Here is an 11,711-nt window from a genome sequence, read left to right as displayed (position 1 = left end):
GTCCCGGTTCATGTTTGAACCGGGACTAATGGGTGGAGGCATTAGTAACGACCCATTAGTCCCGGTTCATGAACCGGGACTAAAGGCCCTTACAAACCGGGTCTAATGGGTGGTTTTCTACTAGTGTTAGAGCACGTTTAGATGTGCCTTAGGAAAACTGTAAAGAAAATCCTTGGTTTCTAATTAAACTGAACTAGCACAAAAATGCATTCACTAACGTGGGTATCTTGATGACAACAAGTACTCTTCTTCTAGGCTATATTGTCTACTCGCCTCCTCATTGCTCTTACCCATAACCATTGCATAGCTAGGTGCAACCATCTCATACATCTTAGCATTTTCATTGGGTACTCGAAGGCTCTCGAGTGTCATCTCGACTTGCCTCATGGTCGGCCGGTGGTCTCCTTCCATCCTCACGCATGCCGCTGCCAACATAGCTACCTCTTCAACCTCCTTGCCCCCTTCCACCACAATTTGAGGATCTAGTACACGGACTAGATTGCCTGTTGCGAGTAAGGTAGTGAAATATGCGACAAGGCTTTCCTCCTCCGGCGCCCGAAATGAGCATGGTTTTTTCCTGGTGAGCAGCTCCATGAGGAGAACACCAAAACTGTAAACGTCGCTCTTCTCGGTAAGCCGTCCCGAATAGTAGTACATAGGGTCTAAGTACCCGAATGTCCCTTGGATGGCGGTTGCATTCCCTGTTTGATCGACCGGAATGCACCTTGAAGCTCCAAAATCCGATACCTTTGCTACAAGATTGCCATCTATCAAAATGTTCTGAGACTTGATGTCCCTGTGGACTATAGGGATTGACACGGCTGAGTGAAGGTACGCAAGAGCTCGCGCGGTCTCCGTTGCAATTCTCAGACGATCAACCCATGGCAGCGATGATTCAGGCTCTTGGACATGAAGATGATGGTAAAGAGTCCCATTGGAAATGAACTCATACACTAGTAATGGCACCTCTGTCTCAAGGCAGCACCCGAAGAGCTTCACCACATTCAGATGGTTGATCTGCGAGAGGATGGCTACCTCGTTGATGAACTCGTCGATCTCCCTCTGAATCGCCACCTTAGACTTCTTGATTGCCACGACATGCAGGTCTGACATGATCCCTTTGTACACCGTGCCATGCCCTCCTCCGCCGATCTCGCGAGCTTTGTCGAAATTGTTCGTGGCCTTCTCCAACTCCACCAAGGGGATGATCATCCTCTCCGCGATGTCCGCCTTTTGTGACACCAATTGCTGCAAGAGATATCCCCTGTTTTGCTTGAAGAACTTCTGCTTCAACATTTTTGCCCTCCGATGCTTCATCTTCCGGGTGAGAAAAAGGGCACCAAGCACCATGAGTAGAAGGCCAGCGCCGCTGCCCATTCCTATGCCCACACTTAAACCTGTAAAAATATGAGAGAAAACGTGTCTCTCTTGTTAGGAAATGGTCTCTGATGTGAAACAGAGCAAGAACAGTCTCTCTCTTTACGCAAAAAAAAAATGAAAAAAAAAGAGTCTCTCTCTGATCTGATGTTGTGGTGTCGAGCTCGTGCTTACCTAAGGAAGATTTGACGCAGCCATCTTTGACATGGGGGTTGCCGCGCGCCCCACTCGGACACTGGCATATGTATTCGCCGGCCGTGTTGGTGCACTCGCCGCCGGAGCAGGTGCCGGGCAGCGCGCACTCGTCCACGTCTTGGCATCCGTCGGCGAGGTACGGGTTGCCCTGGTACCCGTCATGGCACCGGCACACGTAGCCGGTGCGGTAGTTGCCGGTGACGTTGTGGCATGAGCTGAGGCTGCTCCGGCACGCGCTCCTCGCCGCGTCCTCCGGGCAGCCCGACGTGCCCAGCGTGTCCTGCGGCTGCGGAAGCGGCCTGGACTCCACCGCCCACTCCAGCACCACGGGGATCGCCGTCCGGCTCGACGTGTCCGTGAGCGACGTGTTGAAGAGCGCGGCGGAGACGCCCTCGAACCAGCCCCTCTCGGCTATGCGAACGTACGCGGGCAGCTCGCCGTCCTTCTCGTGGTTGGGGTCCACCCACTTGAACTCGACGCCGTAGGACGGGCGGCCGATGGGGATGGGCGTCTCGCAGCAGCCGATGCCGGCGCACTTGGCGACCTCCTCGAGGGAGCTCGTGGCGGCGCTGGACCACCGGTCGTTAACGGCACAGAAGGCGGAGCAGCCGACGATGACGTTGCCGGTCTCCCCGAGCAGCGTGGCCTGCACGTTGCACCCGGTGACCAGGAACTGGTTGCGCGTCTCAGACACCACGAACGGGCCGGCGCGGGCGCCGGCGAGGCCGCCCCACGTGCCGTTGCCCTCGGGGATCCCGTAGTAGGTGATGTTCACGGCGCCCGCGGTGTCCATGACGCGCACCGTGGAGTTGGCCAGCAAGATGTCCACGACCTCGAGGGTGCCGCTGCGGCCGCCGATGAGCAGCCGCTCTCGGCCGCGCGTCCGGTCGCAGCTGAGGTTGAAGCCCGGCCAGGAGCACCCTTCGCCGATGCCGAACGGGTACGGCACGCTCACGCTGCCGCAGCTGGTCGGGCAGCTCGGCGGCGGCGGCCCCGCACCTCCTGTGACCTGGGCCGCCGCGGACGAGACGCAGAGCTGGAACAGCAGAAAAATGAACGCCGCCACCGGAATCATCGTGATGATGCGTGTAAAACACTCGTACCGCCGCCGGTGACATGCAGCTGCGTGAGAGGCATATATGCTGTCGGTCGGTCCATGCATGCATGCAGCGAGTCAGCGCCGGTATTGGTATTCACGCGTGGACTGACCTTTTCAATATCACTGTTCATTTTTCCTTCCAACAGAAGCAATAATAGCATAGACCTTTTCAAGGCCGTGATTATTACTATTATTTTTTATTATCTTACCCAAGATGAAGCAAAAATCTGAATTTTGAACCGACAATGTCTTTAAAAATACTGAAAATTAGTATAAGGCTATTCGTAGACTAGTTCAAGTGCATAGTATTATAAATGACTCTACTTATGTCTTGCATGACACATGCTAGTATCATAACACTTATTATGATACAGTATCATAATATAATACTTAACCTTTTTTATTTAATTTTATGTCATCTTATCAAAATTGCCTAGTTGGCATGCATGATACTAATTATCATACTCTCATTACGGATAGTTTGGGTGTTGTCCCAATTTACTTTCACGAGACCTGGGGTAGAATGTTTTTCTTTTGATTGTTTCTATTTACTACAATATCATTACATATATTCAAATTGGATTAAAAAATTACTAGTGTGTTTTCTTTTCTCAGAAAAAACTACACAACATATGTTTTTATGTTTTCAAGTATATCATGGTAAAAAAATTAATGACCAACTTATATTGAAAATTTGTGTCCAAACAACGATTTTAAGGGGACCAGGGAGAGGGAGATTAAAACTACAACTAACTCCATTGATCCTATATCCACAAAAAAAATCATTGGTTGTACATAAGATGTGCTATTAGGGTTAGACATCTCCAACGCGGACCCCTAAATGGACACGGTATCTGTTAGCGGATGTGTCTGCAGACAATTATACACGAGCCGCTCATCCGGCTGTGCTCGTGTACATTTCAAACGGGATTTCAACAAACCAAGTGATTTTCATTTAAACCAGACCACATACATTACATGTTCAACAAATTTCATAAAACAAAAAGAAGCTGAAAGTTAACCTAGTCTAAATGGGTCTATTTCTTGGGCCTCTTTTTCTTTTGCTTAGGTTCAACCAAGGTAGTGGATAAACAGAAGGGGGAAATATACGGCGGGGGACACATTTCTTGTGATTGTGACAAAATGAATTGCTTGGCTTGTTCAGTTAAGTTCAACTAAAAACTTACATAAATTTGCAAAATAAACTAAACTCTTCCATTGAAGGTCTCTTTCTATGTCTAGTCTAGTTGAACGGTTTTGATTAAATGTATTATTTGTTTATTTCTCAAAATTAAATCAAGATTCTTTTAAGGGTCACTAAATAAAAAAAATTGGGATACTTTCTTCGTGGAACAAGATATTGGATCCTCGAGTAATCTTCTTTTTTGTTTCTTCATACGAGTGACAAAAGTGACAAATTGTATCATGTGCAAATTTTTAGTGGCATATTTGGAATAAAAAAATCCAGTACCATTTGAATATACATGTAAATCGACAGTGGTACACATATAATTTGCTCTTCGTAAGCTTTTGATTAATTCTGTAAAAAAAGCTTTTGACTTATTAAAACTAACTGAAAATAGGGGATTCCATAAAATTACACTACTAGGGAAAAGCCTATACACATAATCTTATCAGCAGCGCGTGATGGGGTTATGTACCTAGGGTAGGGTCATGGACCTGTTCCAAGTAACTTACCCTAGGACATCCCTAGAAGAGGTCGCCTTCCAGTCGACCAACGAGGATTCACTCGACTGGCCTGAAGGACTCGACCACGAAGACTCACTCGACCACCAGGAGGTCAAGAGGCACTCTGCACCGCAACGGCCTGTAATTAAGTAGACTTTATGATAGTAAAGGCACTTTATGTGGGGCGTTACCAGTAACGCCCCAGACTTAACTCACCTTAAACCCTCTCCTACGTGGGCTGGCTGGGGTCCTGGCGCACTCTATATAAGCCACCCCCCTCCACAGGCAGAAGGGTTCGGCACCTTGTAATCCATACATTGATAATCCACTCGACCGCCTCCGGGCTCCGAGACGTAGGGCTGTTACTTCTTCCGAGAAGGGCCTGAACTCGTACATCCCTTGTGCTTACAACCTCTCCATAGCTAGGACCTTGCCTCTCCATACCTACCCCCGACTCTACTGTCAGGCTTAGAACCACGACAGTTGGCGCCCACCGTGGGGCTAGTGTTTTAGCGATTTTGTGGAGAAGTTGCGATTCTTCCGAGTACTTTCATCATGGTGTCTGCTGGAATTTTGGTCGAGGGTCAAGAGATCCGTCTCGGCGCTCTCGCCTTCATCGCCGACGACTCCGCATGGCTCCAGGAGGCTCCACTCGACGTAGATGCGCTCCCCGTCCGCGGTGCGACGCATTTTCGCGCATGTGTCCGCGGCGTTCTGCTGCGGCAACCATCGACCCAGTATCGGTCGGCTCCTCCATCTTCCACCCTCCCGGTCTCCCACCAGCGCAAGCGCTCAGGCCGGTCGAGGCTTCAACGATGGGTGAGTCACGCGGTGGCTCGCCAGTCGGCCACTACACAAGTTGCGGCAATCGAGCCCAACGAATCTCTCTACGGCTTGTTCGATCAGTCGACTGGCTCCGGAGAGACTGCATCCGAGTGCGGAAGCAGTGATCCAGCGGCGGAAATCTTGATGGTCGACGGGCCCCACAGTCCTCCTGGCTTCGCCCGTGGTGGTGGAGCAGGCCACGGCGGCGACCCTGCACGAGGCTACGAAGAGTACCAGCCCGAGCCACTCGACTCTCTGCAAAGAGAAGAGCTTCGCCGCAGGAACGAGGATCCCCTGCGTATTCCCATCGCAGGAGAAACCCCCGAGGCTCGTGCCTTAGAGGAGGCGCGTCTCGCCAATTTGGCCGAGCGCACTCGACTGGAGAACTTTCAGCGAGCACTCGACGAGCGCGCGCGGCAACGAGTTCCCGACACCAGTCGACGTCAACTCTTCCCGCCGACTCAGGTATATCGAACCCCAATTCAGAATTTAGCAGCTGCGACCCGTATAGCAGAGTCCATTCAGCCTTCGCAGTCAGAGGCTGGCAGAGGTTTGCTGCAGATCAGAGATCTGCTCCGAGCAGCAGGAGATCAGAATTCAGCCGTGTCTCAGTCGCGCAACAGAATTCACAGTCGATCCGTCACTGTGAATACGGTTCAGTCGGCTCACAGCCCCAGATCGCCTCCGCGGCGCGAAGGGCGTGAGAATCGGCGAGATCAATATGGCGACAGACTCGACCGAGATGATAGGCGTCGAGTGCCCTATTCCCCTCCGAGGGGTGGGTCTTACGCTCCTCGGCAGCCAGATGATAGGCGTCGGTACAGTACAGGGCGTAGGGTTCCAGTTGACCCCAGAGAGCCAGGCTTCGACGCGCGATCCATTATCGTGCAAGGGTTGGTCGACCGGAACAGAGCCCATCGAGGTGCACTCGACAGAGATGTACCCACGAGCAGTCGAGTACATGTTTCTGGTCCTGAATGTTTCAGCAGAGCTATCAGAGCCGCAGTTATCCCCCCCAATTTCAGGTTGGCAACAGGAGTCAGCAAGTTCACTGGTGAGTCTAAGCCTGAAACTTGGCTTGAAGACTACCGAGTGGCAGTTCAGATCGGTGGTGGGAACGACGAGGTGGCCATGAAGCATTTGCCCCTCATGTTGGAAGGTTCTGCCAGGGCATGGTTGACTCAATTGCCTCCTAGCAGCATTTACACTTGGGAAGATCTGTCCCGAGTGTTCGTCAGAACGTTCGAAGGGACTTGCAAGCGACCAGCGGGATTGACAGAGTTGCAAGTCTGCATGCAGAAAACCAATGAGACTCTCAGAGAGTATATTCAGAGGTGGATCACTTTGCACCACACTGTGGAAAATGTCTCTGACCATCAGGCAGTATGCGCCTTCAAAGATGGTGTCAAGAACAGAGAACTGAGTTTGAAATTTGGTCGAACCGGTGACATGACCTTGAGTCGGATGATGGAGATTGCTACCAAGTACGCCAACGGCGAAGAAGAAGACCGACTCCGAAGCGGCAAGCACAAGCCGAGTCAGTCTGAAAAAGGAAACACCAGTCGGAAACAGAAGCGGAAGGCTGAACCGGCAGCTCCTGGAGAGGCTCTGGCCGTGACTCAAGGAAAGTTTAAGGGGAAACCAAAAGGATCCTGGAACCCCAAGAAGGTAAAGGATAAAGAAGGGAACGACGTGATGGATATGCCGTGTCATATTCACACGAAGAAAGATGAAGAGGGGAATATCATTTACCCAAAGCACACCACTCGCCAATGTCGACTCCTGATCCAGCAGTTTCAGGGAAAACAGTCTAAGGACAAGGAGAAGGAGCCGGACAAGGCCGAAGACAAAGAGGACAGTGAGGGAGGATATCCGCATATCAACTCCACTCTGATGATCTTCGCAGATGTGGAAAGCAGAAGTCGACTGAAAGTGATTAACCGAGAGGTTAACATGGTTGCCCCAGCAAAGGCAAATTATCTGAAGTGGTCTCAAACACCCATCACATTCGACCAATCTGATCACCCGACTCATATTGCCACCCCTGTGAGGCAAGCTTTGGTGGTCGATCCAGTTGTCGAAGGCACTCGACTGACAAAGGTGCTGATGGACGGTGGGAGTGGGCTGAATCTGTTATATGCAGACACGTTGAAAGGTATGGGCATTCCGATGTCCCGGCTGAGCACTAGTAACATGAGCTTCCATGGAGTTATACCAGGGAAGAAGGCCGAGTCACTCGGCCAGATAGCTTTGGACGTAGTGTTTGGCGATTCAAAGCATTTTCGCAAAGAAAAGTTGACGTTTGAGGTCGTGGATTTTCAAAGTGCATATCATGCCATTTTGGGGAGACCAGCCTATGCACGGTTCATGGCTCGACCATGTTACGTGTACCTCAAATTGAAGATGCCCGGTCCCAAAGGTGTGATCACTGTCACCGGTGATAGGAAAAGGGCAGAGGAGTGCTTTCAGAAGGGCTCCAAAATTGCCGATTCCCAAGTGACAGCGGTCGAGTTTGAAGAATACAAGCAAAACGCAGATCCGAGTGACTTGCTGCGATCCAAGAAGCCCGCCACAGAATCTGCATTCCAGTCGTCCGGTGAGACGAAGCCTGTTCACATTCACCCGACCGACCCCGAAGCAGCTCCGACCCGCATCTCCACAACACTCGACCCAAAATAGGAAGAAGCGCTCATCCAGTTCCTCCGTGAGAACTGGGACATTTTTGCATGGAAGCCCGCTGACATGCCAGGTGTTCCCAGGGGACTGGCTGAGCATCGCCTAAGAGTCGACTCGTCTGCAAAGCCAGTCAAAGAACATCTTCGGCGGTCCGCCGTCCAGAAGAGAAAGGCCATCGGTGAAGAAGTGGCTCGACTGTTGGCGGCAGGATTTATCCGAGAGATATTCCACTCCGAGTGGCTCGCTAATGTCGTCATGGTTCCTAAGAAGGACAAGTCGCTCCGAATGTGCATTGATTTCAAGCACATCAACCAGGCCTGCCCGAAAGATCACTTTCCTCTCCCTCGCATAGATCAAATTGTTGACTCGACCGCGGGATGCGAGAGGTTGTCTTTTTTAGATGCTTACTCCGGGTACCACCAGATCCGTCTGTATGGGCCTGATGAAGTAAAAACAGCTTTCATCACTCCATTCGGGTGCTTCTGCTATATCACCATGCCATTCGGCCTCAAGAATGCCGGAGCCACATTTATGCGAATGATCCAGAAGTGTCTACTCACTCAAATCAGTCGGAATGTGGAAGCTTATATGGATGATATTGTTGTCAAGTCACGAAAAGGTTCCGACCTGCTCGCTGACCTCGCCGAAACATTTGCCAACCTCAGAAGGTATGATATCAAGCTCAATCCATCAAAGTGCACATTTGGAGTTCCTGGTGGCAAGTTACTCGGTTTTCTCGTTTCCGAACGGGGAATCGACGCCAACCCAGAAAAGATTGGCACTATTCTCCGAATGAAACGCCCTGTGCGAGTGCACGATGTCCAGAAGCTTACTGGATGCTTGGCCGCATTAAGTCGATTCATCTCACGACTCGGTGAAAAGGCATTGCCTCTTTACCGACTGATGAAGAAGGCTGACAAGTTCGAGTGGACTCCAGAAGCTGATGCAGCATTTGCCGAGCTAAAAGCTCTGCTCTCCACCCAGCCGGTGCTTGCTGCTCCAATCAGCAAAGAGCCTCTGTTGCTCTACATCGCAGCCACAGGACAAGTCGTCAGTACTGTGCTAACGGTCGAGCGGGAAGAAGAAGGAAAAGCTCTCAAAGTTCAGCGCCCAGTGTATTATTTGTCTGAAGTTTTGACTCCATCCAAGCAGAGATATCCTCATTATCAGAAGCTTGTGTATGGAATATACATGACCACAAAGAAGGTTGCTCATTATTTCTCTGACCATTCCATCACAGTCGTCAGCGACGCTCCACTATCAGAGATTTTGCACAACAGAGACGCAACTGGTCGAGTGGCCAAATGGGCGATTGAACTTCTTCCCCTTGATATCAAGTTTGAGGCAAAGAAAGCCATTAAGTCCCAGGCGATAGCAGATTTCCTCGCCGAGTGGATTGAACAACAGCAGTCGACTGAAGTTCACTCGGAGCATTGGACCATGTTTTTCGATGGCTCTAAGATGTTGAATGGTTCCGGTGCTGGGGTCGTCCTGGTTTCCCCCAGAGGAGATAAGCTTAGATATGTGCTCCAGATTCACTTTGACTCCTCCAACAATGAGGCAGAATATGAGGCCCTCCTATATGGGTTGCGCATGGCCATTTCACTCGGCGTCCGTCGCCTAATGGTCTATGGTGACTCGGATCTAGTGGTCAATCAGGTGATGAAAGAGTGGGACGTGAGAAGCCCAGCCATGACTGGATACTGCAGTGCAGTGAGGAAGCTGGAGAAGAAGTTCGAGGGGTTGGAGCTCCATCATATACCCCGACTGAAAAATCAAGCAGCTGATGATCTAGCAAAGATAGGTTCCAAGAGAGAAGCCATTCCGAGTGGTGTGTTCTTGGAGCATATACACACTCCGTCAGTCAAAGAAGATCCTTTCACCGAAGAAACTCCGCAGCCCAAGAGTGCCACAGATCCGACTGAAGTTGAAGTCCCAGCGGTGGTCGACTTGATCATGGAGGTTTTGGTAGTCATTCCCGACTGGACGATTCCGTATGTCGCATATATCTTGAGGAAAGAGCTTCCGGAGGATGAGGAAGAGGCTCGACGGATCGTCCGTCGATCTAAGGCCTTCACCGTCATCAAAGGACAATTATACAGAGAGAGCACGACTGGAGTCGGTCAGAAGTGCATAACACCAGAAGAAGGTCGACTCATCCTCAATGATATTCACTCAGGGACCTGTGGTCATCATGCGTCCTCCCGGACCATCGTGGCCAAAGCATACCGAGCCGGATTTTACTGGCCCAAGGCGAATGAGATGGCAAAGGAGATAGTGGATAAGTGCGAGGGATGTCAGTTCTACTCGAATATGTCGCACAAACCTGCGTCAGCTTTGAAGACCATCCCACTCGTCTGGCCTTTTGCAGTTTGGGGGCTGGACATGGTCGGCCCTTTGAGAACAGGACGAAGTGGCTTCACGCATGTACTGGTGGCAGTCGACAAGTTCACCAAGTGGATCGAGGCTAAACCAATCAAGAGCCTTGACACCGGTACTGCTGTTAGCTTCATCAGGGAACTAATATTCAGATATGGAGTCCCGCACAGCATCATTACGGATAATGGGTCGAACTTTGACTCAGAGGAATTCAGAACCTTCTGCAACTCCCAGGGCACACGGGTCGACTACGCATCAGTCGCCCATCCGCAGTCGAATGGGCAAGCAGAGCGAGCTAATGGACTGATTCTCAAGGGACTGAAGCCTCGACTGATGCGTGATCTCAAACACGCGGCTGGAGCTTGGGTCGACGAACTTCCATCTGTACTCTGGGGACTGCGGACCACGCCTAATCGGTCGACCGGAAGAACTCCATTCTTCTTGGTCTATGGAGCTGAGGCAGTCTTGCCGAGTGATCTTCTCCACAATGCTCCTCGAGTTGAAATCTACAGCGAAGCAGAAGCTGAACAAGCGCGGCAGGACGCAGTCGACCTTTTAGAGGAAGAAAGGGAGATGGCTCTGATCCGGTCGACCATCTACCAACAAGATCTGCGGCGTTTCCACGCCCGAAATGTGAGAGGTCGAGCCTTCCAGGAAGGGGATTTGGTTCTCCGAGTAGATCAGCACAAACCACACAAGCTTGCTCCTTCTTGGGAAGGCCCCTTCATCGTCACCAAGGTTCTCCACAACGGGGTGTATCGTCTTTACAACGTCGAGCATAATATCGACGAGCCCCGAGCTTGGAACGCGGAGCTACTCCGCCCGTTTTACACTTAAGCTTTATCACTCGGATGAGTTGCAATAAAGTACTTCTGTAGTTCATGGACCCCAAAATAATAAGTGTCATAGTTCCTCCATAATATCTGTCACTTTTTATTTTTTGTCCAATGAAATTCCCCTCAGTGGGTGACTTAGCTGCGAATCCGTTTCGCCTAAGTTTGTAAAAATCCTACCGAGTGAAGAGCAACCCTCTCACTCGGGGGCTTAGCTGCGAATCCGTTTCGCCTAAGGTATCAAATTCCTACCGAGTGGTGAACCAGACTCCCACTCGGAGGCTTAGCTGTGAATCCGTTTCGCCTAAGTTATCAAAATCCTACCGAGTGAAGAGCAACCCTCTCACTCGGGGGCTTAGCTGCAGTCCAAGCACTCGCCTAAGTTGTAAAAATCCTACCGAGTGGTAAGCCAGCCTTTCACTCGGAGGCTTAGCTGCAGCCTCATGCTCGCCTAAGTTATAAAAATCCTACCGAGTGGTAAGCCAGCCTTCCACTCGGAGGCTTAGCTGCAGTCCAAGCACTCGCCTAAGTTGTAAAAATCCTATCGAGTGGTAAGCCAGCCTTCCACTCGGAGGCTTAGCTGCAGCCTCGTGCTCGCCTAAGTTGTAAAAATCCTACCGAGTGGTAAGCCAGCCTTC

General features: G+C 50.9%; 1 protein-coding gene across 1 annotated transcript; it reads right to left on the bottom strand.

Moving 5' to 3' along the window:
- Nucleotides 1-213: 213 nt before the first annotated feature.
- Nucleotides 214-2,659, bottom strand: LOC119326623 (wall-associated receptor kinase 2-like). The gene is made up of 2 exons (XM_037600252.1): nucleotides 1,552-2,659; nucleotides 214-1,397 (listed from the first exon to the last, which is right to left on the bottom strand). Exons 1-2 carry the CDS (start codon nucleotides 2,645-2,647, stop codon nucleotides 214-216), a joined length of 2,280 nt encoding a protein of 759 aa, XP_037456149.1. The 5' UTR covers nucleotides 2,648-2,659.
- Between the last annotated feature and the right edge of the window lie 9,052 nt (nucleotides 2,660-11,711).

The sequence above is a fragment of the Triticum dicoccoides genome, chromosome 6B (genome assembly GCF_002162155.2).
Source record: "Triticum dicoccoides isolate Atlit2015 ecotype Zavitan chromosome 6B, WEW_v2.0, whole genome shotgun sequence".
Taxonomy (NCBI): domain Eukaryota; kingdom Viridiplantae; phylum Streptophyta; class Magnoliopsida; order Poales; family Poaceae; genus Triticum; species Triticum dicoccoides.
This window is presented reverse-complemented; position numbering and strand designations above follow the sequence as displayed.

Coding starts and splice junctions, on each gene's coding strand:
- LOC119326623 (XM_037600252.1), bottom strand. CDS start 2,647: ATGATTCCGGTGGCGGCGTTCATTTTTCTGCTGTTCCAGCTCTGCGTC. Junction 1,398..1,551: donor CTGCGTCAAATCTTCCTTAG/GTAAGCACGAGC, acceptor ATATTTTTACAG/GTTTAAGTGTGGGCATAGGA.